Source organism: Amblyomma mixtum, chromosome 3 (assembly GCF_055824585.1).
Source record: "Amblyomma mixtum isolate Tamu chromosome 3, ASM5582458v1, whole genome shotgun sequence".
NCBI lineage: Eukaryota > Metazoa > Arthropoda > Arachnida > Ixodida > Ixodidae > Amblyomma > Amblyomma mixtum.
The window spans coordinates 156,801,610-156,828,104 of record NC_143014.1 but is presented as its reverse complement, the minus strand read 5'-3'; the positions used below and the strand labels follow the sequence as shown (position 1 = coordinate 156,828,104).

At 48.2% G+C, this 26,495-nt stretch overlaps 1 protein-coding gene and 2 non-coding genes across 3 annotated transcripts in view; 1 reads left to right on the top strand and 2 right to left on the bottom strand.

Annotated features, from left to right (window-relative positions):
* The first annotated feature begins 5,675 nt into the window (after positions 1-5,675).
* The window catches only part of LOC149352471 (tyrosine kinase receptor Cad96Ca-like), a 51,431-nt gene continuing 30,611 nt past the window's right edge, over positions 5,676-26,495 (top strand). Inside the window, exon 1 of the mRNA XM_089581649.1 lies at positions 5,676-6,206. Coding sequence (XP_089437775.1) covers positions 6,134-6,206 — 73 coding nt within the window. The 5' untranslated portion in view covers positions 5,676-6,133. The remainder of the gene's footprint in view (positions 6,207-26,495) is intronic.
* On the bottom strand, positions 20,104-20,175 carry TRNAE-UUC (transfer RNA glutamic acid (anticodon UUC)). The gene has a single exon. It is a non-coding gene; the product is annotated as a tRNA-Glu (tRNA).
* On the bottom strand, positions 20,330-20,402 carry TRNAE-UUC (transfer RNA glutamic acid (anticodon UUC)). Its single transcript has one exon. It is a non-coding gene; the product is annotated as a tRNA-Glu (tRNA).

Here is a 26,495-nt window from a genome sequence, read left to right as displayed (position 1 = left end):
CGTTTAGAGTGTACGCAGACATGGCACGTGTCAGTATTCATGACATCGCGTCCTGTGGTGGTTCATATTTTTGCGCAAGTTATCAATGCCCTTTAAGGTTACCGTCTTCTACAGTCGTTCACACACCTGACTAGAGCGCTCGGACGACGGCACCGGAGAGTACACTTGTGTCATTTACGAGTGTTCTGTAGGGCTCGGAACCTGGCCTTATCTTGCATGCACATTTCTATGGATCGTGCTTAACTCCTCATATCTTTGAAAGCTGTATCCTGCCCACCAGACAGTGGCAGTGGGTATAAATACACAACAGAGCGCGCTACTCAAGCAAGTGTGTGGACGACTGTACCAGAGTTCTCAAAGCCTTCAAACGCTGGCCGCTTAGATGCACCTGAGTGCGCCTCTGCAAAGGAAAGCGCCCCCGTCGATGTATAGGCACTGAACGTTTACGTTACGTGCATATCCCTGCACCCCCCCCCCCCCCCCCCCCCATGTGGCTAGCGATCGGCGCCAACATACGAAGAGAACTATAGCTTAGAAGGGAGTTGGCGATCCATACTTCAAGAAATGCTTCAGCGCGGCAGACAAGGACAAGACGTAGATGTGGTGTGTTTTCTACGTCTTGTCGTTGTCTGCCGCGCCGAAGCATTTCTTGAAACAAAGAGAACCGTCCTTGGGGTGAGGTGGCACTGGCTCAGGACCATGATGAGAAGCATTGTTTTCCGAACAAATTCTTTTTGGTTGCACTGGAGCAGGGTCAGTTCAGGACGAGCCAGGGTGCCCATGATTCTGCTATCTTCCTTGCTCTGATTTACTGCACGCTGCAAACGCAAACGGGCATACGACCAAGAAACTGAGCGCAAATGCGGTAGGCTTTCAAGGCGCTCGATCATTTTGCTCCAGTGCACAACCCCGATACCCGCGCGCGCACGCATAGATTCCAGCTGAGAAGCTCTAGACGTAAGCATTGTCTGAAGGCCGACATGCATGCGTGGTGAATGCACTGCCGATCATCGTGCCGCGAACGCCACTTCCACGGGGGCAGCGGCCGCGCACACCTGGCCGAGCTCCGAGCGATCATAAACAATGGGGCCCGGCCCCTGGCGGCGACGCGGCAGGTTCACTGCACGGCGTCAAGGGCTGCCGGTCTCAGGGCGTGCAGTGACAAGTGGCTCCCCCAGCTGACCGGCTGTAGCGCGGCGCGCAAATGGGTCGACTGCGGTGGGCACACGCGTTCGCCGCCCACGCGCGAGGCCCACGTGAGCGGGGTGCGTTTATTTAGTACACAGTGAACGCAGCGTGAAAGCTGTATAACCTTCACCCGGTGCGCTGAGTGCAACCTGTCCGCTGGTTGCGTACACACGCGTTCGATATACCAGTTTTTGTGCAACTTGTTTGCAATCGTCGCCGGTGCCCATTTCAAACGCGAAGAACACGAAAAGAAAAGCAGGCTATAGTTTGGGCGTGGTTGCAGTGTGAAAGCGAGTCGTACTGCGAAACTTGTTAGATACGTGTGTAATAAGGGTGCGAAACGCTGGAGAACAAGGCGTCGTGCAGCGGGCACCTGGCGCGATCCAGACGCTGGTCTTGGATGATATACGTAGGTGTGGCGCTTTTAACTGGCACCAAGGCGCAGTTAATCATTCATCACACGTATCGTTTTACCAAAAGCAACTAGGCAACGGCGTTTGTTTGTTTGTCGCATAGCGGACCACTAATGGCACCTCTTAAGTTCTAAATCTGTGTAAGGTAAGGAAATCCCTTGCCCTCACCTTTCGAGACCATTCGGGTTTTAGGGTTGTCGTAAGGGCTCTGCTATACGACTGAGAAGCAAACCCCGTCGCATGAATACTTAGGGCAAAGACTGCATGTTGGCGCCGACATCTGTTCATGTATTGTTTTACATCCCCTTTTTTTCACAGCCAGATGCGGAATTTCTGGTTAACTGCGTAGCTCCCAAAGAAGTCTGGGTGCTTTGTGCAGCGCATAGCATTTCTTTCGAGCACTGGACTTCTGCTTTTGTCTGAGAAAGCGTCCATGATGCCGTGCGAGTAAAGGTTCTAACAAAAAACGATCAGGGCTTCAGTGGTCTACCCAGCGCTGTCGTAAGGCTTGAATTCCGCACAGCACTCCGAGCTATGAAAAAGAAAATCAAAGGTGTAGCGTTAAGAGGCAGGCAGAAAGAAGCGTGGAAAACACACAATCGCGTTGATGATGCCTGAAATAAAGGGGCGGAAATGTCTTGGGCGGAGCACGCAACGCGGGACCGATGCTTTCTTAAAGCAACGAAGTAGCCGGATTCCAAGGAAAGCGGAATGTAGCAGAGAGCGCCAGAGAGTCAAGTGGGCTGTTGATATTGGGAAGTCTGCTGGGATATGGGATGTCCGCAGGGGGCACAGAACTTGGTTATTTGGAGGGATTATGGAGCCCTTTGCCCTGCAGTAGAAGTTGTTGGGGTGATGTTGATGATGACGACCGCAACGACCTTGTACTGCTGATTAGGTTCGCGCTACATCACCGTAGTCTGAACTTCAAACTCGATAGTCGCATATTACCGCCCATCACGCAACTTCTTTTGCATTGTTGTCTAGATTTGACACTCGTCCTGTGTTCATTACAAGGAGCTCAGATGAAGGGAGTGCAGCAGCATCCGCAGGGTTACCCTCTTCTTTGTGGGTGCTTTGTGAAGGAATTCCCGCGTGGAAAGATTATAATGCGCGATCCTTAGGACTGTTCTTGATGTGCCCTTTTTCTGAAAACGTTTCACTTACCTTGCCACTAAATAAAAAGGCCGGGGGGGGGGGGGGGGGGGGGGTACAAAGGTAATTGCTTTGACGCGTGTCCATATCATGTTTAGGAAAGACATAGGAGCCCAAAAATACGAACACGGACGTCGTGAGGGAACGGGACGAGCGCTGTACTATCAACCAGCCTTATTGGACGAAGAGCGTTTATACAAGGTGTTTATACAATACCTGGTATAGAAGCTTCTTTACCCATGCACCGAGGCACGGACCGCCAACATTCACGTGTTTAGAGATGCGTATCAAGAAAAGCCATTTCACTCCAGCGAAGAACCACTGACGATAATACAATCATCTCCTCATTTCTTGATATAAAAGGCTTTTACAAGTTCACGCTCTGTTTTGTCACGACTTTTCATTAACACTTCACTGTAAGTGTGGGTAGACGGGGTATTTTCTGCTCCACGAAAGCTCTCTAGCCTGTGTTTACGCATTAGAGAAAATAAAGTGCTTGGGTGCGTTGTAAGACACCAAACGCCCCACGTGGACTGCAAAAAAAGGAGCTCCCGCTTACGTGCAGCAAAGGTCTATGTCGGGCAAACAGGACGACGTCTCAATGACCGCCTATGTGAACACAAGCGTTCATTACCAATAAAAGGTTCCCATCTTCCAGATCCCTGGCAAGCCTTGCTGGATGAAGAATCGTGTCGCCTGCAAGCCTCGCCTCCCGGATTGTAAAGGGTTAGTGGTAAGCCGTGACGAAACAGAACGTTAACTTGCAGAGTCCTTTTAAATCAAGAAACAAGAAAATGATTGTATTAGTGATACGTCAGGGGTTCTTTGCCCGAGTGAAATGTTTTTTTTTCTGGCACGTATCTATAAACACGTGAATCTGTGCAGTCCGCGCCTTGGCGAATGCATAAAGAAACTGCTATACATATAAACGCTCTTCGTCCAAGCTTGTGGACAGTACAGTGCTCGCGCCGTTCCCTCACTACACCCGTGTTCGTATTTTTGCGCCCCTCTTTCTTTCCCAAACAGGCACCAACACGCCCAGCTACAAGTACTTCTCAACCCCATGTGTTGCTAATACATCTGCTATTTAAGTGCTGAAACCTACTTATGCTTATTTGATGCGTCAAACAAGTCTGTCGCAAATAAATTTGTTTTGTGAATGCTGAAACTGCTTTGTGTTTCAGGTACATTAAAGTCCCATGTACTGCTAATAAACTTTGTTATGTGAATGACGTAGCCCATTTATGCTGCATTTGACGTGCCTTTCTTTTCAGTTGCTAATAAATCTGTAATTCGAATGCTGAAATTGACTAGCTTTCGTGGCATATGGTTCCTCCCCTGCTCTGTACTGTCACATGTGCATGCATGCGCCCAGACGTACTCCCTTTCTCCTATCTTTTGAACTAATTCAGGTATATAAAACATGGGTATGCAGTTCTTCCCAACAGAGCACTCTTTTACCACGCGTGCCGTATTCCAGGCGAGCGGCGCTTTTTGTCTTTTTTTTTCTTTCGCATCCGACCCGTTTCGAAATTGCCTTTTCCTTAATCAGGAGAAGCTAGATGTAGGCAATGACTCTTTTATTTAACGTGGCTTGTATCTAAAAATATTTAGAGCATTGCGCAGTGTGTAACCAATTCGCGCACTTACAATAAGAAAGGTGCCCATTTTTCCCACAAAAAAGATGGCCTCATGCGGTGTGAGTTCATGGCTGGCGTATTTTGCTTCTTGTGCTGCTAGTTCCTTCTCCTCCTTGTTGCTGTTTTTCATCTGCGGGTATTAACGAGTTTTCGTCAGTGTTCGTAGTTTGTATTGTGCACTCGTTGGTGTGTCGTGGTGAGTCTGCAAGCTTTCTTTTTTTGTATTCACTGCAAGGACAGGCGCACTAATTGAAGACCTCAGAATGATTAGCCTTGGCGCCGACGATTCGTGCTGTGCCACGTGATTTACATCCCGCATGTACCACAGCAGTTGAGTGAAGCATGAAGCGGCGGCGGGATGGAGATGAGACAAGTTGGTCCTTCTTTGTCTCATGCAGAGTTTGACTGAAAGCACTCGTGAAGTCAGAGGTATCGAGCGTGGAGTGGCGTGGGAAGCTTTGTATTAAAAAAAATGACTTTCAAACTTTTCGCTAAACTTGGGGGCGCAGAAGTGACACCTATGACTGCACCGCAAACTAAACCTACACCTTACGCCAGAGGTCGCGTCCGGCCCAACCTCAGGCTCCGACCCAACCTCAATTATGATCCCATTTCTGAGACCTATTTCTTGAGCACTCGGCATCATATACGGCATTCTGCCAACAAGCAGGCATAGCGAAACTCTATTCTAATTGCTCACATGGAGGTCACGCAATGCCGGAGTGCTGACGTCATTGAGTGTTGTGATGTACTGCTACTGCTACTACGATGATGGCGTCGTAAACTCCGCAAAAATATCCATGATGCAGCTATTTGTTTCAAAAATCTAACTATACCTCAGCCATCAGGTGAACCTTGCATGTTCTCGGCGGATAGCAGCTAACAACTTTGCGAGTCGCTCTTGAGCACCGAATTTGGTCTAGCGGAGCTGGCGATCGGGATTCACATACTGACACTGACGACACAAACACAACCTCAGCTCTCGATCGCCTCGAAGTCTCAGTTCAGCCCCAACGTGCCGCTGCCAGACCTTGAGGGCCGGAAAGCAAAATTTCCGGTTATGCGCCTGCTTCGTGCGAAAGGTCATCCCAGACGGCAATAAACGGTGCCAGCAAAACAATCACAAGGGCAGGGACTTATGGACGCGCCACGGCGACCACCTGCGTATGTCATGGACGAGTAATCGCTGACGGCGCACATAGCAGCCGCCGCGCTGTCGTCATCCGGGTTACGGGGAGAGTTTCGCCGCGACGGGAAGGGTGCCGCCACGGAAGGCCAGCTCGAGTCGCCCTCGTCGCGCGCGGAGAAGGCGGCGCCCGGTCTGCCCACGCGCTGCCGCCGCCGACGCTGCCGCCGTCAGCAGCAGCACACGAGTCGGCGCAGCAAAGACGACAAGTCCGACGCCCGCCGTTCCTCCGGAACTAGGCGCCAGAGGGGTTTGCTCGAGACTATGTCGCTACCAGCACCATCTCCGATTAAACGCCACCTATGCGTCGAGTCCACGCAGGCCGCGGCCTGGCGTTGAAGAGCCCGGCATCCGCGCCGGATGAAGCGGCAAGACTGAATGACGCGTCTGCCCGCTTGTTCAGGACGTGCGCGGAATTCGCGCGGCTGAGCTGCTGCTTGTGCGTGCGTGCGCCAGCGCTTGCCTATGTGCTCTCGCCAGCATCCCGCTAGTGCGTGAACTTTACCAGGCCGCTTTTCTCCATATCCTGACTGCCAGCATCCAACAGCGCAATGGTGTACCTTATGAGGACAGTTGACAGTCGCAGCTGGCTCGTCGTCGCTTTGGCCGTGACAACCCTCTCAGGTGAGTGCGTATAGCGTATGCGGACTTCTTGGAAAGAGCGGTTTGAAAGCAGAGCATTCTCAGACCTCCCGACATCGTGATGAATGATGATCGGCTTCGCAATTACGATTACGTGCGTATGTCCGACAGGAAGGACTAAAAAGCAGGGGTCAGAGAAAGGGGAAGGGAACATTCTTCCCTATTCCCCTTTTTCTAAAATAACGAGAGTGTAAAGGGTGTGTATCATGGAAAAGTGACGGTAGAAACTTAGTAAGTACGGATGCTTGCGCACGTTTAACATCATCTGCATGTACTATGTGCCAAAAAAAAAAAGTTGTGAACACGTTGTAAACTTTTAGTGTCATGAAATCTTTGCGTTTGGCACTGTTCACATACTGTTTTCTGAAGCTAAGAACCTTTTTGCTAGCTCTGACAATGTGAACAGTTTCAAGTTACACCAAGTTTCCATTTCTTGTGCTTCTACTAAAGATACGAAAGGTTTTTGTTGTTGTTGTTGTTTTGGGTATGTGCGCGTGCGTCGGTGTGCGCGCGCTATCTTAAATGAATTTCTGTGCAGGCTGACTGAACCTCCTGCTTTGGCTTAGTTAGTGCCGTCATAGTATACTTCATTCTCGTCGTTTAGCCTTTTCACAAGAAGAAAGTTTCGTGCGCCCCTTCATGCTGAAGCTTAGCGCCGTGAAGTCCCGTCTGTGCATAGTTTTTCACCGGCTGTCCGCAGAAAGCTTTTGTTTTCGTCTTTACAAGGCGCCATCCCCTCTTTATTTTCACGTTAATGGCAGAGAGGATTTATGTAACTTGAAAGTTTCGAAATAATTTCCAATTAAATACTGGACGAAAAGCAAAAAAAACATCACGCACAACGTTTTCAAAGAGACTGGAACACATACAAGTACTGCTCAGGCCGATCAAGGTCATGCACATCACCGTTTCCTCGCAGAGAGCTTGAAGCGAATTGGGCTCAATGTGAAGAGAGCGGTAACTTTTTTCTCTCGTGTAAAACTCTCGGCTCTGAGCGCTCAGGCCACTGCTCGAAGAAACAAGGCCTACGAGTCAATGTGTGATCGCACGTAAAGATCGGCAGAAGGAGCAGAACCGGGCAACAAGGCTGCATGGGGTGTATTTCTGCATGTCGTTCTAGGAGTATCATCTAAGAAATTAAAGAAATAATGTTATGTTTAATATAGCAATATAAGTACAGGCAAGTGAGGTAAGTAAACAAATTTAATTTAACAAACTAATATGAGACACTCGTATGTGCTCGTTAGAAATAACTGAAATAAGGCTTGTGGTCCCGTAATACTCGTGTTTCACGCCATGAATAGCGGATTATACGACCGTCCAGCACACACCTGCCAGCTAATTTTGCGGATTCGGAGTTAGGGCTTCCGTGAATGGCAATGAGTCGCACTGCTCTGCAGATACACGCCTATAATTTCAACGATTATGATTTGATGCCTTCTTTTGGACACAGCAGAAGTTAGGCACCACTGTTTAGCATTCCACTTACACCGCTACGACTGTTCTGTGGTTGAGTTACAGATATTTGGGTCCCATTCACCGCTGTCTTAACAAAACAGCGCGTAAGTTGTCTCAGATTATTTAGTTCCATTAGTTCGCTGCTCCCTTTTTGCTTGTTCATTTTACGTCGTGTTCCCTAGTTCCACGTTTGCTGCCAGTACTGAACAAAAATTGCAAACATAATAAACCTTAAAATTGCTCAGAAATGTTGACCTTTTTTGTGTATGTGTACCAGGTCAACAATGTGGACAATGAGCAAACCGGCAGTTAGTGCGCTAGTGCGCTCCTAGATCAGAATACATGGCCGTTTTTGCATTTCGCCCGCATCAGAATAGAGCCGCCGCGGCCAGGGCTGAATCCACGCGACCTCGTTCCCCGTAGCTCTACGTACGCCATAGAGAATGAGCCGCGGCTGTGAGTAAAACTGAAGTAAAAGCTTTACTGCACCGGCGAGGTGAACAGGCCGACTTCTGCAAGGACCGTCCCGTCAAGAAACGCAATCTGTACCCCTGAGCATTTCGTACTTCCCAAGAGCAAATCGAGTGTTCTCGAGGCCCACACAGTAATACATACTCAACCAAGCGACAAAGTTGAGCAGAGACTTACTCAGCCAAGCGGTCACGAATTTGTGTTCTTGCACATCCCCGGTCGTTCCGAAACGTTACGCCTGAATGGCTGCTCGGCAACCCTTCTCTGGGCGCGCCCGCATTGACGATTAATTACCTATCATTTCGCGCTCCAAATAAAAACTATCATGCAACGAATAGAGCGAATAAGTTCACCGTTAGTCGACCGCTCCCATACCTCGCTGGCGGCGATCCGCCATTTTTCACTGTCAAAAAAAGCCTACACGCAGTTCAAAAGACTGCTTTCACGAGTGAGAGCGGAAGGGGAAGGGATCATGGCAGCATATTCCTCCTCTCGCCGGAACGTACAATGGAAAAAGGGCGGACTCTCTGCCAGCTTGTGTTATCCAAGCGGCTGAAAATCGAATAGTGTATCGCAGTATGAGAGCATTCTGATCTCGTTCCATTCTGATCTCGAGCATTCTGATCTCGTACTGCAAGTATTCTAAAAGGCTTAACCCATGTTATCTCTTGCATTGCATGCTGTTGTCAATTCCTACAAACTGCGATCTGATCTACTGTGTCCTGGCTTCGCGATGAATGTTGTGGTTGCGCGTGATGGTGTAGGAACTGTTGATTCAAAACTAGTGTGTGGTGCATGCATTGGTTTAATGTTGTGAGCGTTATGTTCCCGATGTACCATTCAATTATTTTTGTTTATTTGTACCTCTCACCCTATTGCATGAAAAGTCGAAATGTTTGTAATGTCATGTTATTTTGACAGTAACTAGTATCTTTTTGTATTAATTCGCATTGCCTGGTCCTAGGACGACTGTTTGACCGAACTTTGTTATGCTATTTTCGCTTTGTGTACACTGTGCAAGGGGGCCGGGGTCATTGTCAGGTGCTCTGTCGCATTTAGCCTCAGCCCCTCTCGGACTTTATCTGAGGAAACAATAAAGAAAAGAATGATTCGTGGTAGTATCTGTTTTAAAGGCTCTTTAATATTTTGAAAATGTGGTATCTCGAAGCTCTGGGCCAAGTCGATAAAAATTCCGTACAGTGGGTGCAATTCAACACTGAGATGACCAGTAAACATAAGGTTCAGTTGCTAAGGCTGGTCGTGTCAGAAGTTGTGGCATGAAGACCTCAAGGCATAGCTTATTTAAGAAGATGCTTTTTGCAGTGTATCTGAAGTAGATCTTATTGTGAGTTCTGTCATCAACATTAAAAATCTAGGTTAAGCACTTTTCAAGCTGAAAATGACTTCTGCACTGGAGACTGCATGCATAACTCAACAGAAGACTGAAACGCAAGCATCCAATTCACGCTGCGAAAGAGCGAAAAATTAGCAGTTTAGTACCAGCTAGACTAAATTTACACGGCAGTATTAACATTAACGCGGAACACTCCCTTCCACCATGCAGCGCAGCACGTAATAGATAGTAAAATGATAGATATCTGAATGCGGTGCCATTGTTCACGGCGTAACAGAATTTTAGGTGTTTAATCTTCATCGCAAAATCCCATCAAGAAGCTTCGTTTCTTTATGGCTGCGTCCGTTATTTAGTACCAAAGCAACAATGTTTTTCTCAGGCAAATTTGGTACGCGACACGTACTGCGTGCCAGCGACAGCATTATCTCATATAAGGCTCGCCACTAGCTGCGGCGACTGTCGTAGCTATTTAAAATTAATGTTCGTCTTTCGACACAGTCACAAATGAGGCAATTAATATGCGAAATGGTGCAGTTATCAAATGCCGCGAACGGCTGCTTGCGCGCCCAAGCTCTGCCGGCTCTCGACCGCCCATATCAAAGTGACAGTCACGATCAGGCCAGACGTTGAATAAGGTTACTTTACCAAGATGGTTGCTCAACTATCGATACGCGTCTCGTTTGAAAGCTTCTTTCGTGCGTTTTCTAACTGCCAGCTGTCTACACTCAGTGGAGAGACATTCGGCGCACTCCGTAGGGGAACTCGAGAAAGAATGCAACGACCGCTGAATTATGGCGTAGTATGTAGTATTTGAACACTCAGCTTTCTCTTGCACCAAAAGAAAACGTTAGGCAGGTTGGGCTGAGCCATAAGGGGCACGTATACCGGGCAGAGGGTGCTCTCGCGAATTTACCATCTGCAGTCACGTGACCTTAGTCGGAATGGGAGTAACTTCAAGGGAGAAGGTATGGAACAGCGGGCGGTGAATGTGGAGGTGGCTGTGGAGGTTGCAAAGGACGGGCAGGATTAGCCTTTCATTATGATGTCGGCCACTGATCCGCATGTGATTCACACTTTAAGCGAAATGTATCTCCTACTATTGCCCCAGATGAACTCTGTGTTGTACAAAATTCAAAAACAGCCTTGCTACCGCGTGCCTCTCACTTCGTGAACTTTCAGGGAACACGCTGTTCAGTGGCACATATCTCCTCCTAAATCTCTCAGCAATGTCTCGCGGTCTTCGCGAAAACATGGACACCATAGGATAAAACGCCGTACATCACCATAACGCGATAACTGACCGTACAGGTCACGGTATGGTACGGCTATCGCGACCACTTCTTCGAGCCTAATAGTGGCAAATAATCTGGGAATTATTCCTTAGTAAGCAGCTCCACTCCCTGAGTTTTTGAGAGTGCTTTATGCACCAAATGCACATCGTATTCACTGAAGAAAAAATGACGCCTTGTACTGAACACGTCGCCGTACAGATACCCACAGATCCGCATCTTTTAAACCTCGGTACACGCCCACATTAATCACCGACCTGCGTGCCTGTACAGCGTGCGCATGCCTGACGCACGCGTCTGTCGTCTCCTCTGTATAAGATGACCCTGCTCGTTCAGTACACAGCTTATAAACATGATGCGCCGCGGCTGGCTGCCTCAGCGCACGATTTATGCGGTATAACATTCCCCGCAGTGTCGACGGACATGCTCCTCGCAGTCTTCGCTACAGTCCACGTGGCGAGTGCTGCAGCGCCTAAACTGTTACATCTCGGATGCATTTTGGCTCAGTGAAGAAAGAAAAACACTTTCCTTGACAGGACAAGAAAAACAACTGAAAGGGAGGAAATTCAGGCTTTTCATAACGGCCAGAATAAGGAAGAACGCACGTACCTCGCGGTCGCATGAATAAATTGCGTTTTTAGAAGGTATTTCTGTGCGTGCGTGCGTGCGCTTCTAACCACGCACAAACTAGCCCGTCAGAATGCATTCAATGACGAAAACCGCGGAGCAGTGAGCGGATACTAAGAAGCTTGAAATGGGGCCGATCCAACAGTGCTGTACTACACACGAAAATCTTAGAAGGAAAATTCGTTCAGCTCTTCATCTTTATTAGTAGTGCGAAGAGTGCACGTGTTAGATAGAGGAAGAAAAATAGAGATTCTTACCGGAGAGACCTCGAGCACAGTAAACGCTTAATAAAACTCGATTATATTGGAAAACAAAGCAAAGAATCATTCACCTCTCATCATTCAATGTCACCCCCCCCCCCCCCCCCCCCGAAAAAAAAAAAGGGTCACTCTAGATGTGCAGCCGCTGTACAGGCTGTGTTATATTCTGTCAACAAAATATTGTGTCCTTACGCACTGAGTGTCGTCTCTTGCAAATGACCAAACTCACTAAATTGCGCTTTGTCCTATACTGCTTTCTATCCTACATGCAAGAGAAAAACGGTATCCGAAATCGTCTTCCTAACTTACTGAACAGTTTGGTTTGGCTTTGACCCCATTTATTTTCAACAATCTGGTCTTATTTTCTGTTGCGTGTTGTGAAGGTGGCTACTGGTCTGCAGTCCGAAGGCGTTTTTTTTTTTCGTTGGGGGCCGGGGCTCTCACGCTGCTATAAGGAGGCAGCGAGTACTTCTTCAAAGACGATCAGTGATGAAGTTGCGCGCTGAGGTGCTCGAATGACGAGATGTAGCAGCCTGTTGCGCGATATCGTCCTATCTCCCCTCTTGTGCGCCCCCTACTTCCCAAGTTCATCCATGAATGACTCCATCCCCACGTATAAACCTACAAAGCGAAAATGTTTGGTTTGGTTTGGTTTGGTTTGGTTTATGGGGGTTTAATGTCCCAAAGAAACTCAGGCTATGAGGGACGCCGTAGTGAAGGGCTCCGGAAATGTCGACGACCTGGGGTTCTTTAACGTGCACTGACATCGCACAGAGCACGGGCCTCTGGAATTTCGCCTTCACCGAAATTCGAATGTGTGTCCGAATGCAACCAGCCGACGCTCTCCCGGCACAGGAGAGGCCGCAATGGGAATTCATTTATTGGGTTTTTACTCACAGCTTAACAAATCGACGCTAGAAGTATTAGCACCGAGGCAAAGCCATATTCAAACCGTCTGCATGGTGTCGCGTTGCATAAGCAAAGGCGCAGCGCACCGCGTGTAGCGGACTGTTCGGGACGTGCGCGTCCCATGTTCTGGCGCCGTATGTATACCGTCTCTCGTCGTTGAATATTTGTCTAACGAAAGAACGGCGACCGGCAGCACGCTGCGCGTTTGCTTTGCCCCAAGGCCGACCGCACGGCGGTACGCGTGTCGTATACACGGAGCGTTCACGTCGACTCGCGTATTCGTTCGCGCCTCTTTTGTACGCGCTGCCACTCGGAACTGGCTCCGCATGGCTATGCGTCGCTGTGTACGGGACCACGTAGACACGCGTGCGCAGACTAGCACATACACAACAGCTTGCGCACACGCACACGCACGCACGCACGCACGCAGAGCGCGAAGGCAGCGAACAAAAAAAATTAGAAAGGAGCCCTACCGTCCGCGTGAGAAAAGAAATTGGCTGCTTTCCAGCAGGTGCGACGGCGGAATTCTCCAACGAGCATTTGACATTGGCGAGCTGTGGATTGAAGAGCTCAGATTGGAAAGGGTGTACGAGAGAGGAACGAAGAACAAAGGGAATGACGACGTACGTGTTAGCATGGCGCCTATTTTCTTCGTCGTGTTTCCCAGAAGACACGAAGGAAGTACTGTCATTTGATATAGACGACGTTCCATCCGCTATATTACAGCCTTCTAATCAGCTGGCATGTTCCTGGTATGATATCATCGCGAAGTAGCTCGCACGATGCAATTATGCTGTCTGAAGAATGTATTCAGTCGGCGGCATCGGTGCTCTCAGGTGGGATAATTGCTGAGCGAGTGCTCGGTTGAAAGTGTGCGATTCGTGACACGGGATACGCGTGCTAAGGGATATAGGTCGACGGCGTCTAACCGGCTCACCGTAGGCACCGGTATTATACTGCCCACGAGCAACAATAAGGAAAAAAAGAGTGTTATGTATTTTTATTTCTCATTCCCTTTCCCTTGCTTTGTTGTGTGCTAAAATTAGCCGCGTTCTCAGATACAGAATGACGAGGTCTTTGTAGTTACTATACAGGGTGTCTGGATATTCGTTTTTTTCTTCGCATTCTTTCACTGTGGAAACGAATGAGCGCACAAGATTTCAATTAAGACCGCAATAATGGAAGCTGTGTCTGCAACCAATTCTATGCGAGGCTATGCACTGTCAACAAGAATACGTTACAAGACTCGACTGACTTAAGCACACCTCTGATGGCGGATAGGCGACGCAACATCAGATACACTCAGTGCATCTTCGAAGAACCAATTTTATGTTTCCGTTAAAGCACGCTAACCGTCTGTCATCACATCGTGGTATCGTTTCCAAGGGTCACGATATTATGCATGTCACAGCCACGTGTGACAGCTTCCGAATCTTATCTGACGTAACACCTTTATTCTGAGCGTGGTCCAGCAGTATAAAGGACAATGAGGTTGGAGATGTGGTTGTGATGAACAAACGAGAGAGTCTTGCACAAAATATTTACATGATGGCCAGGTTATAAGTCAAAATGAGAAGAGAGAGATGAGGAAGGCAAGAGAGCCTCGAGAGGACTGGGCGGTGACCAGGGTCAACTTGCAGCGTCGTTTCTTGGAAGGTCACCTGCATCCTAGGAGGTCATTATCTTCTGTCTGCAGTGCCGCCGTGGGAAACGATTGTTTCCCTCTCTCCTCCCCTGCCGTCCCCCTCGCCAGTACAAGTCAAATCCCCGTCGCCGTCTGACCGTCGCAGTCGAATGTGCTTGCAGGCTAGGTGAGCAAGGACCCCTTCCTTCCTGCAACAAAAGCGAAGACCCTGCCGCCGCCTCTGTCTGGAGTTGACGTCGCGGCTATGACGGCTTTGTTGTCAGCCCTCTGGTCTCCCGTGCACTGGCCGGCATTACTCGACGGAAACGCCGTCTTGCCAGCAGTCCTGGCACAATGCATAACCGCACCACTCACTCCTCAATGCTCCCTTCAGTAAAACATTACATGGCAGCAAAAACGATGTGTTTTCTGTTTTGAAGCGCGTCCGTTTCAACGGATGCGCAACTTTTGGCTCTCATTCGTCACCGATCACGCTAAACATAGCGTTTTTGCAAATTACGTATTGCAAGAAGTGCTAAATGCCACGGACTTTGAACTCAACGAAAACTACGTTTTACGCAGGTTATGACTGTAAGAACTGTTCCTTTTTTTATGTGTGTCAGGGGCGAGGACTGAAGAGGACATCAGCTACGCACAATGCTCAATGTTATTTTTTTGTGTGAAGTCGAAATAACGCAATAATATTATATCACTGGTAATCCTAAAAAATTACCTGTCTTGTGTGGCGGTGGCTAAACGACAAGGAGAAATCTCTCTCAGGTTGCTGGAAAGCAAACTGAGGTTAGGATGAATGCTTGGATACTTCGAACGCGGCAGAAATGCGTACTCGGTGACCCACAGGTGGGAATTGCGAAGAGTATTGCTGCTCGTTAACTTTTTGTTGTTATTTCTTGTGTTGTTGACAGAGTTTCGTGGATTACTGCAGGAAGAGCGAAGTGTCAAGAACGCGAGTGCGGAGGATGACGACTGCCATGTTGCCATCGATATTATCATCCTCCGTTATGTCGCCTCACTTTCTTAGGCCCCCTGTGCATACTTGTCAAAAAATGGCTGGGTTTTAACGTAGTTAAACCGAGTAGGCGTGCGAAAGCATTGATTGGCTCATGGTTTTGCGTTGCTCGGCCTTCGGCACGTCTGGCGACAATATTAGACTCAGGTTAAGTTCTGATCGAGATTAAGCTCATCTGATCTGTTCGCGCCGCAGATGGAAGTTGATGAACACGACGATGCGCAATGCAGAGCGCGAGAGTGCGTTGTAGTTTAACACGGTGCATGTTCGGCTGCGGCGATGGCATTGCCGCAGCCTTCGTGCACTGGCCTTCGTGCATTGACCAGCGAAGCTGATCTGTTGCCACCCCCGCGGGTTCGGATCCCAGTCGCTGCATTATTTATTTATTGGTTTGCTTTGGTTTACGGAAGTTTAACGTCGCAAGGCGACTCAGGCTATGAGGGACGCCGTAGTGAAGGGCTCCGGAAATTTCGACCACCTGGGGTTCTTTAACGTGCACTGACATCGCACAGTACACAGGCCTCTAGAATTTCGCCTCCATCGAAATTCGGCCGCCGCAGCCGGGATCAAACCCGCGTCTTTTGGGCCAGCAGCCGAGAGCCGTAACCACTGAGCCACCACGGCGGGGCATTTCTTTATTTATTCTCTTGGCATAACTCACAAACATCTCAAGACATTGCTCGAGGATCTCCGATCGGGATAGTGGTTTCGCACTAATATGCATCCCCTGAGCGCTTTTACGAGGGCCGATCATGCACCGTTTATTGGCGACTTTTCTTTGCTGGACGCATCAACAGAACAGTCCCCTCTCAGTTTTGCTTTTACGCGGTGCTGCAGTGTGTGTGTGTGTGTGTGTGTGTGTGTGTGTGTGTGTGTGTGTGTGTGTGTGTGCGTGCGTGCGTGCGTGTGTGTGTGTGTGTGTGTGTGTGTGCGTGTGTGTGTGTGTGTGTGTGTTGCGTGCGTGCGTGTGTGCGTGTGTGTGCGTGTGTGTGCGTGTGTGTGTGTGTGTGTGTGTGTGTGTGTGTGTGTGTGTGTGTGTGTGTGTGTGTGTGTGTGTGTGTGTGTGTGTGTGTGTGTGTGTGTGTGTGTGTGTGTGTGTGTGTGTGTGTGTGTGTGTGTGTGTGTGTGTGTGTGTGTGTGTGTGTGTGTGTGTGTGTGTGTACATATTACAGAGTGTAGCCGGCGGCAGATGTTGCTGCACGTCAATCGACCTCTGATGGCAGCAGAAGCCAGTCAGGAAGCAGTGTATTACAAGCAACACCTCAGCTGTTGATGGATCGCTTACTGCTATTTATTCCCCTTTGTTCTTTATTTCTTCCTTTTTCTTCGTCCCATGAACGGAGAAGAAAGAACCTCTCACTCATCACCTCCGCGTTGTGTACGAAACGCCAAAAAGCCAACAATAAAAACGCTTACGCGCCGCTCAAAAACTAGCCTCTTCCTTCTTACCCTCTTCTGAAAAAAAAAAAATGCGCTAAGGCAATCGCCCGCCGAGAACACAGCCCTCACTCAATCACAGACCTGTTTACCGCGGACGGTGGATGCAAGGAGAGTGAGTCACCCCCAGATGGCGGCGCCGGCAACGATGGAGACATGGAAGGAGGGCATAAAATACGCGATGGCTGGGAGCGAGGAAACGAAACTCTATGCCGCTGCTTCGCCCCGCACCGCCGAGTCAAGGTTCTGTAGGCTGCGAGTACACTTTATATGCATCGACGTGTCGATACACATGCCTCTGGTGGTGGTGCCATACAGATGGTAGTGGATAGGTAAACGTGTCGAGATTTGGCAGGCGCGCAATGCCGCGCTTCGAAGACATACAAGCTCATTACGTGAGCAGCGTTACCATTAATACTTACGCGCTAATAAAAGCACGCGAGGATATCGCGCTTTCTAAGCACGTTCATTTCATGTTTATGCCTGAATAAGTGAACGTCAAATGGTGCCGGGAGAAAAATGAGAAACACATTCAGCTCCCAGCGCGCAAAGCCTTCGATCCGCGCGCACGCCGGCACCATACACTATAGGTACCGTAGCTTCCGGACTACTGTCCGCACCTGTGTGTAGACTGCAGGGCTTGCAATGTTGCCTGAGAAAAAAAAAATCTTTTACTAGATTATCCTCATTTTGTACGTAGTCCGTAGGGCCCGCCTGTAGGAACGGCGTTAGCTTATAGCGCCCTGCGACGCTATAAAGCGCCGGCGCTGAGATCGGCGTTACAGCGCGCGCTAGAAGAAAATAAAGATGGACAGCGCGTGCTCCGGGCGCACGCCCGGCACGGGCAGTTCGGTACTAGAAGCCTGCCATGCTGGTCGTCTCTCTCTGGTGCTCCGCTGCCATCCCGCCAAATCCTCAACAGTGGTGACCCGGCGAACCGTGCCTTCTATCGCAGCGGCGTCTAGCATGGCGTGCTGGCAGCATCCAAGTTTCGACCCGCCGCTCCCAGCTTTCCGGCCTGCAGGCGTCGGCGGGTGGTTCGCCCAACTAGAGGCTGCGATGTACCTGAACAGCATCACCATCCAGCCGTTTAAACACGCAGTCCTTTGCGACATCCTCCCGCCTGACCTCTAAGAAGGACACAGAGCGGTGAACGCTCTTCTTTTCGAAGGCATCACGGCCGTTTTTCTACACGCACATGCTTCACTATTTTCTTATTATACATGCATAATAGCAGCCAGGTGCCTGTGATCAATCACGTGCGCTATATTCACTTCAAGGACAAGTTGGACTAACAGTACTGTTTGACATCAAGGTGGCAGTAAACAACAGTAAATGCGGCATAAAACCAATGAACTGCGCGATAGCGACAGAAGCACTGTGAAAGTTTGACCACAACGAAAAAACTATGCTGTGTGATAGTGAGAATCCAGTGGACTGGGCATGTTTTGATGACCAATATTGAAAATCCGCACCTGTATAGATAGTCAGAAAAGGACAGAATGTTAATTTTTAAACATGTTTACTCCGGGAATTGTATGCCGGAAATCGAGGTACATTAAGAAGCTTATTGGATGGCATTGTGGAGAAATGAATGGACATGAATGCGATAATGGTACTCTGCGCCATAATGAGGCTTCCATCGCGGTCCAAGCATATCAGCTGCATGCTTTTTGTGTGTGTGTGAGTTCAATCCGCCCAGACAGACAACACCGCATGGCACCGTCTTTTACACAGTATGAATAACTTTCTTGCCGTAAGAAAGGAATAGTTGTGAATAGTAAACGAAATAACTGCTGTTTCCGCGTACGATGCCTTTGTTGCCCTTAACTCTGCGTACTTGCCTTAGCACCGAAAGGAATATGCGGAAGAAAGCGATAAACTGCCGCTTTTGCGCTGCCATTAATTTTAAACTTACAAGCATACGCAAAAAGTCATGCTTCTCTGAGCTTTTTCTTGTTTTTTTTTTTGTTGTGTGCACGATTGGTGCGGTTAGTAACAATGCTCTGCCAGTTAACGTAGAACAAAATAGAGAGCAAGTTGAAAAAATATAACAAAAGGGCTTCTGTCATTACCGAAAAGAAAAGGAACTAATACGCCGCAGTTCATGTGAACTAATGGGAAACATGGGCCACAAAACTGCTCCGAAGACATATTTTTTTAGGCCTTGACCCCCAGGGCGTTTTTCTGTTGCTATGATTCGCATGGTGGTGACAATTTTCACATCCTAGAGGGTGCGCCTCAGTTTCTCCAATATGGTGGCGCTACGGAGGACTTCCTCCGTGGACACTCTAGGCAGAATTGCGCTTGTCTTAAAACTTCCCGATGAACTTGCGCTTGTTTATCGATGTTGACACTCTAGTGTGACCCAACAGACTTTTCTCGACGGTATCATGGAACAAACCCTTAATGAAATGAGCTTTCAGTCTCCGTTTATATTTTGTAAAGGTTTCGTTACCTCAAAGGTTTTTCAATGTTAATTCAACACTCGTTGAATTTAGTCGGTAAATCTCAATTAAATTTTCGTTCAGTAATTCAGAACGAGTTATTTGTTGAGTGCATGTTGTTGAGATTCAGTTGTGAAGGCTGTGTTGTAGCTAAGCCCAACCACCCACAGATTTTCTGTCTAACACCTTACGACTGCCGCTTTATACATATCAGCATCCATCTGTTCGAACCACTTCTTAACTTCTCTTATTTCTATTTCACCGCCTGTTTGCAGGAGGTATTCAGAGGCCTGCAGTGGGAACAGTTGGGAATAAGAGAAAGTATATAACAGCTGTATCTTACCGGTGCTCACCTATGGGGCGGAAACAAGGAAGCAAACGAAAAGGTTCAACTTAAATTGAGCACAACACAGCGAGCTACGGAAAGGAAAATGATAGGCGTAACGTTAAGAGACAGAGAGGGCAGAGTGCGTGAGGGAACAAAAGCGGGTTAATGAGATCCTAGCAAAAAATCGAGAACAACGGCCTTGGGCAGGGCATGTAATGCGAAGGCAAGATAACCGATGGTCGTTAAGAGTAACGGGCTAGATACCAAGACAAGTCAAGCGTAGCAAAGGCCGGCTTAAAGTTGAGTGGATGGATGAGATTTTAAGACGATAGCGCGGCCGCAGCTGCCAGAGTACGGGGTTAATTGGAGAGATACGGAAGAGTCCTTTGTCCTGCAGTGGGCGTAGTCAGGCTGATCATGATTTCTCTCGTGTATATGTTCCGTTGGCCACTTTCAACAGTTGTCATGAACTCCAGTCGCTAAACCACGCCGGATCACTACTGAGGCAGACGAAAAAAAAAGAGACTGGTTTCTTAAACGTTGCTACAAGGCGAAAAAAAAACAGAACGGACAAAGGTCTCACCGAGACTCGGATCGCTGGATTCAAAGTCCAGAGTGCTCAGCTTTATATCATGAGACCTCTCTTTCCGACGCCGGGAATCGAACCCGGACCTCCTGGGTGAAAGCCAGGTATCCTAGCCACTAGACCACGCCGGACCGCGTGCGGAACAGCGCACCACACAAAAAACTGGCTTCCTAAATGTTACTACCAAGAAAAAAATCAAACATGGACGAAGGTCTCACCGAGACACGAACTCGGACCGCTGGATTCAATGTCCAGAGTGTTCACCATTACCCCGTATGACCTCTCTTTCTGACGCCGGGAATCGAACCCGGGCCTCCTGGGTGAAAGCCAGGTATCCTAGCCACTAGACCACGCAGGACCACGTGCGGAACAGCGCACCACACAAAAAAATTGCTTCCTAAACGTTACTACCAAGAAAAAGATCAAACATGGACGAAGGTCTCACCGAGACACGAACTCGGATCTCTGGATTCAAGGTCCAGAGTGTTCACCATTACCCCGTATGACCTCTCTTTACGACGCCGGGAATAGAACCCGGGTCTCCTGGGTGAAAGCCCGGAATCCTTTTCTGCAATTTTCTGCAAGCGCGTGTGCGTCACTTTAAATTTTTGTGCAGGTTCACTATCGCTGCAGCTGAGCAGAGGCTTGTGTTCGCAGATGCGTTACAGAAGTGGGCGCATGCTGATTTTACATTATCCACTGAAATATAGTGGTCTGTGCAAAACCGCCATGTATTAAGTACACTCCTATAAGCAGCAATAAATCCGCGCATTAATCATTGGGAGCTCGATAACATTAAGTAATTTGAAGTCATTCCAATTCGGATAGATATCTACAGCGAAAATTGTTCGTAGTTTGTGTCAGAAGGGAGCTGCGTTCGTAAAAAAACAAAAAGACATGAGGTGCAGTGATTCTGGAAAGTGACAGAAGGCGCAGTCTACCGACCAAGGCACATAAAAACTCTTGTTCACTATCCACGTTTTGACAGGCAGCACCTCTACATGAAACGTGAAGAAAATATATTTGATCGCAATGTTTACACGGTACTTTATACGGCATTTGAGCACGTCAGATTTCAGATGAGATCCTGTCCGGGTCCGGTACAGTGGGACTGGAGAAACTATGTCAGTGGTGCCTCAGTAAAAAGTTTTCCTATTCACTTTTTTTCAGTATTTCGGGAGGGATGCGTTCTTCGAAGAAGCGTACCGCCTGCTGTAGCTCCCAGTAAAATCTAAGGACCCATGCATTTGTGTCTCCTTGTACAGTTTTGAGTCATTCTTCCAAATATGCACCTCCTGGTTTTAAAAAATACAGCCTTATTCGTGAGCTTGCGTCTATCCGCAAAAAGAAGCAACTCTGGTTTGACCTCAACGTTCACTAGTCCAAGGCCTCCCTTCGTCATACTCAGAAACAGGTTACTGCGCCTCATCTGTTCAAAGCGTGACTCCCAGATAAATATCGCACAAAGATGGTTAACTCTATTAACGTGATCTTGCATGCATAGCAACACTTGTGCCGGGTACCAGACAGTTGGAAAAAAACACTGAGTTGCACACAAACGCTCTGTTCACCAGTAAGATGGCCCTTCTGTGCCACTGGTGCACTTTCGCCGCAAGGCTATTCAGAAGAATAGAGCTGTGTCCCGCTTGCAGGCGCTGTCTTCAAGTACACACCGAGGTAGCTGCTGACTTGGTCTGACCAGGGAATGTCTAAGAAGCACGATGGTTTCGAGTCCCAGACGCCCAACCACACACTCGCACACTTTTTCAGATTCATTTTTGCATCAGAAACCTTGCAGTGAAGTCAGTAGCATGCTGAACACACCGACAAGCTTCCTCTCGAGATTCACACACAAGGATGAGGCCGTCCACATAGGTGTGCACCTTCAGTGCATGATCCCTGAAGCTGTATCCGCTCATTCCATTGTCATTCAGAATAGTTTGGCGCAGGGGTTCTATGTACAGCGCGAGCAGCGCCGGCGACAAAGGGCAGCCGTGCCTGACCAATTTGTTGAGCAATATAGCCGGTGAGGTCTCTCCGTTGATTACGAGGCGTGCGGTTACTTGTTTGTAGCAGATCTCGGCGTATTTCAAGAGACGGTCACCGACGTTGCAACTCTAAAGTTCGAAGAGGAAAGAATGCTCTTCTCTATCAAACACCATGCTGAGATCTACTTGAATAACAGCAGCGGATGATCCGTTGACGTCTACTCACAGAGAATACGCATGGCGTGCAGGTGCTCACATATTCACCGTCCGTTGGTGCCGTATCTCTGGTGTCTACCCACAACTGATCAAAGAGCAATGCCAAGCCTTTTTGCGATAAGATTGGCGAAGCTTTTGTAGTCAGTAAAGAGGCAAATAGGCCGAAAATCACTGGAAGTCGACACTGCATTTATGTATTTCTTGAGTAATAGGACTTTGAGGCCCTGTAGCATAGAAGGCGGTAACAGGCCTCGCTTCAAAACGTCCTCATATACATCCGGAAGAACTGGCACTAATTCGAAACTTATTTCTTAAATTATGCTGTTCCGAGTCTGTCTATCTCTGGAGCTTTTCTAGGGCCTGAGTTTACGTATAGCCCATTCTATTTCACTTTCCGGGATCTGTTTGTCTGCTTTCTCCTTAACTTCGTTGCTTATCTTAGCCAGCATTGCTGCGTTTTTGGAGACAATTTCCTGGTCGCGCGCCTCGTTTTCTTTATCAACAAGGTTTGATACGCTTGTATGAAAGCATTAACAATGTCAGTTTGCTTCGTAAAGACGCTGTTGCAGTCTTGCAACGCCCCTGTTCTGTTCCTTTCTCCCCATTGTCTTCATTTTGTTTTGAATATATAGGTGGTTCTTCGTCTCGCTGCTGAAGATCTGATCTACACCGTATCGTAGTACCCTGTTGCTCCTTTTCCATGACTGAAAACAGCTGGCCTTTGCACTCTTTTATTTATTCAGCAAATGACTCCCGATCTTAGTTTTCCACTTTAATAAGGCTCCGAAGCGTACGCATCAGCGCTAGCTTTTCTTTCTTTTTGTTTGTCGGATTTTCCTCACCTTTCGGGAACAAAAATACCTTGCACTCTTCTTTTGCCTCTTCCCATGCCACCGCGTTTATGCTTCTGTTTATCCTTTTGTTTTCGATGATCGGCTGAATATTCGTGCAGCCTTCTTCATCTAGAAGGTTTCCATTAAGCTTCCATAAATGCCATGGCTTCAGTTTTTTTTTCTCTTTTAAGTCAAAAACTGCTGTGACAAACCCATGATTCGAAAACGCGACGGGCGTCATGGTGCAGCGTACATCATACGATGACAGTTCTCTAGACACGTAGTTCTCTGTTGTATGGGACCCTCATTGTAAAAAAGATATTATGCAACTTGACAAGGTTCAAAGAAAAGCAGTTAGATTTATTTTTGGAAAATATAAACGTTTAGACTCCCCTTCTAATTTAATGGTAGAGAGAGGGTGTGGTAGATGGTCCTTGGCGATCACAAAATCAACAAGGGAGGGGAAAACCTCAGGTTGCTTGAGCCAACGTTTCGACAAGAGGACTTGTCTTCGTCTGGGCAAAGCGTTCATCATTGGCAGGGATTAAATAGGGCCTTCGCTCCGAGGAGGAAGGCCCCGGTTGGAGGAAGGAAAGTGGTGTGAGAGGGGATGCGTGTCAGGAAGGGGAGGGAGGTGAATCTTGATTCGTTAAGCTGCTATAGTGGAAAAACTTATATCCGGGTGGTGTGTAATGAACAAAGGCTTTGAAGGGGCTGCGACGCGGGGGAGGCGTTGGGTGGACCTGTAAAACTCAGATAAGAGGATTAGTCAGCGTGGCACAGGGAAATGAGAACAAGGCAAACAAAATAGGCTGGCACTGGAAGGAGAAAGAAAGCTCAATAATATCCCTACATTAGCAGCGCGAAGGCAAGTTAGCCGTCTTGCATTTCTTTATAACGGTCTTTCCGGAAAGATCAAGTTACCCATACCAGAATCTGTTAAACATGCTAGTACAAGGACAACGCGGCATAATCACGAACAATCCTTAGCCCCAATCTTCGCTCGCACTAACACATTTAAATATAGTTTTTCCCCCGCACGATCGCTGAATGGAAATCTTTACCACGCAACATTTTTAAAAGCAAAGATCTTGTGAAAGGACTAGAAAGCCATATTTTGCATACTTAACATATCCTGTTTTCCTTCCAAAAGAGTTATTTGTCATGCATTTCGCATTCTTATCATACATGAGATGTGTTGTTGCCATTTATTACCCAATATTAGTTTCATCATATAGTTGTTATTTTAAGAAATGTGTTGTTTCCCATGTGTTCTTTCTCACATTGCATAATGCCACGTTTCCACAAGCAGCCACTAGGCGGCTGCTCTTCGCAAGTCGCGTGCACCGCCGAGTGAAAAGAAGAAGAAGATCGGTTCCGGCCTCCTCTGGGTGCTCTTGGCTTGTTCTCCGGTGCCGTCCACGTCAACCATTAAAGCCTTTCGGTTACGAGCCCCAACGGCTACGTAACACTGCTGCTGCATAACTCAGAGGGCGTGGCTCGGGCAGCAACTGAGGCGGTGCACGCGACTTGCGAAGAGCAGCCGCCTAGTGGCTGCTTGTGGAAACGTGGCATTATGTTCTTCTTGTTGTGTTCTAAATTTGTAGGCCCATCCTGCCTGGGCCAAAACATTGGCCTGCAGTATATGTAAATAAAAAATAATAAAAAACATGTCCAGCCTCGCGAGGCAATCCCATTTCCTATGTGAGCATCCTGGGTCTAGCGTTGACGCAAAACCTGTGGTGTCCTGCAAATCGCAGTCCCGAAAAAGCTTTCGAAGATCAACTAAGCTGTAATCTGACGGTCTTTCTTTGAGCAGTCCCTCGCAGTTAAAATCTCCTGCAAAAATAGCTGGACAAGGCGTACCCAGCTACTGCCTAAGGTTTGCAAAGAATATTAAACAAGGTTAGAAAAGAAAAGAAAGGAAACTAGCTTATACTGCTCGTTGCGAAAGAACATGTCGACGCTGCACACACGTCAGACACGGTCCCTGTCCCATTCCGGAAAAACAAGCAAGGCTTCATTCTTTTAAGTCAAAACTGCGCTGCCAGAGCTGTGGTAGTACCCAGGAGAGAAATGAAAATGGTTCCGAAAAAATCAATTCATGTTCTCTAACTGCACGCTTTACGGAAGCTTTGTTTCGTGCCTTCCTGTCTGTGCCTTCCTGTCGAAAAAGATTCATAAGTCATTATTTCTGTTGCATGCGATCAAGCTTACGCAGTTAAAAGTTGCAATTTTTAGGAACGCCATTATAAAAAAAATGATAGTCTCGACTTGCGTAGTTAGGCCAAATGCGAATTAGGTGCGCTAGCAGCTCGGTTTTCACTTCGGTTCCAATGTTCAGATCCAGTGTCCACGAATAGAAGTTCGGATAGCGATAATCGGTTAATGTCCATATATGCAGAACTGGTCATTCTGTACATTTATAGATCGCTTGGAGTCTGCTTGAGCAGCCTGCCACAAGACAGACAGACAGACACAGACAGACAGACAAGACGGACGGAAGGACGGACGAACAGACGGACGGACGGACGGACGGACGGACAAGCGGGTGGGCGGGGGGGGGGGGGGGGCAGACAAGCATACAGACAGACAGACGGACGCGAAGAATTTTTTGGAATCTAACACGCGGAGCGGAAAGCACATCTATAAAGTATCACGTCTTCGCAACAAGGAAGACATTGCACCCATAAGGGCGCGAGAACGTTGACAATGGCTTGCCCTGCCACGAATTCGCTTTCTCTCTCTCTCACCCTCTCCTCTTCACACACCCAGTACGGGTGGGGATCACGGTACGAACCAAGTGGCACTCCCAGATACTGAGTCGTCAAGTTTAACTATTGTGAACGAGGAAAGTGTTGATGTGTGACGTCCCACTCGCCATGCCAAAACCCAGCGGTTTTTTCTCAATCCTCTAGAACACGCTGACAACGCCGGTACGCGTACGACACATCGAAGCACATGTAAAACCATTTTCCCAATCGCTACTCCCAAGCAAAAAAGTCAAACGCGGTTGTAGCTTTCACCAAGACTAGAACTCCGATCGTTGGATGCGAAGGCCAGAGTGCTTTTCATTACACCTTACTTCCCACCGCCGAGAGTCGAACTCCGATCGCTGGATTCAAAGTCGAAGGTGCTCGTGCTTCATGCACCCTCGAAGGTTCGTGCTTTTATGTAGATGCCCGTCTGCGTTACGGAGCATTAATAGTTTGCCTGGTGCTTCGCGCCTTGTTTTTCTGCAGGGCAACCATCCTTATTATAACGCGTAGGAAGATGCGCTTTCCAAGCTCCTAAGGCTTCTCCCACTCTGCTCTCGGTCGCCGTGGTGACACTTCCGGCATTTTCAACAGCGCACATGATGAAGAATAATATGCGCCGGATGTGAGCAACCCGCAGCGGTCAAAAAACGGGTGT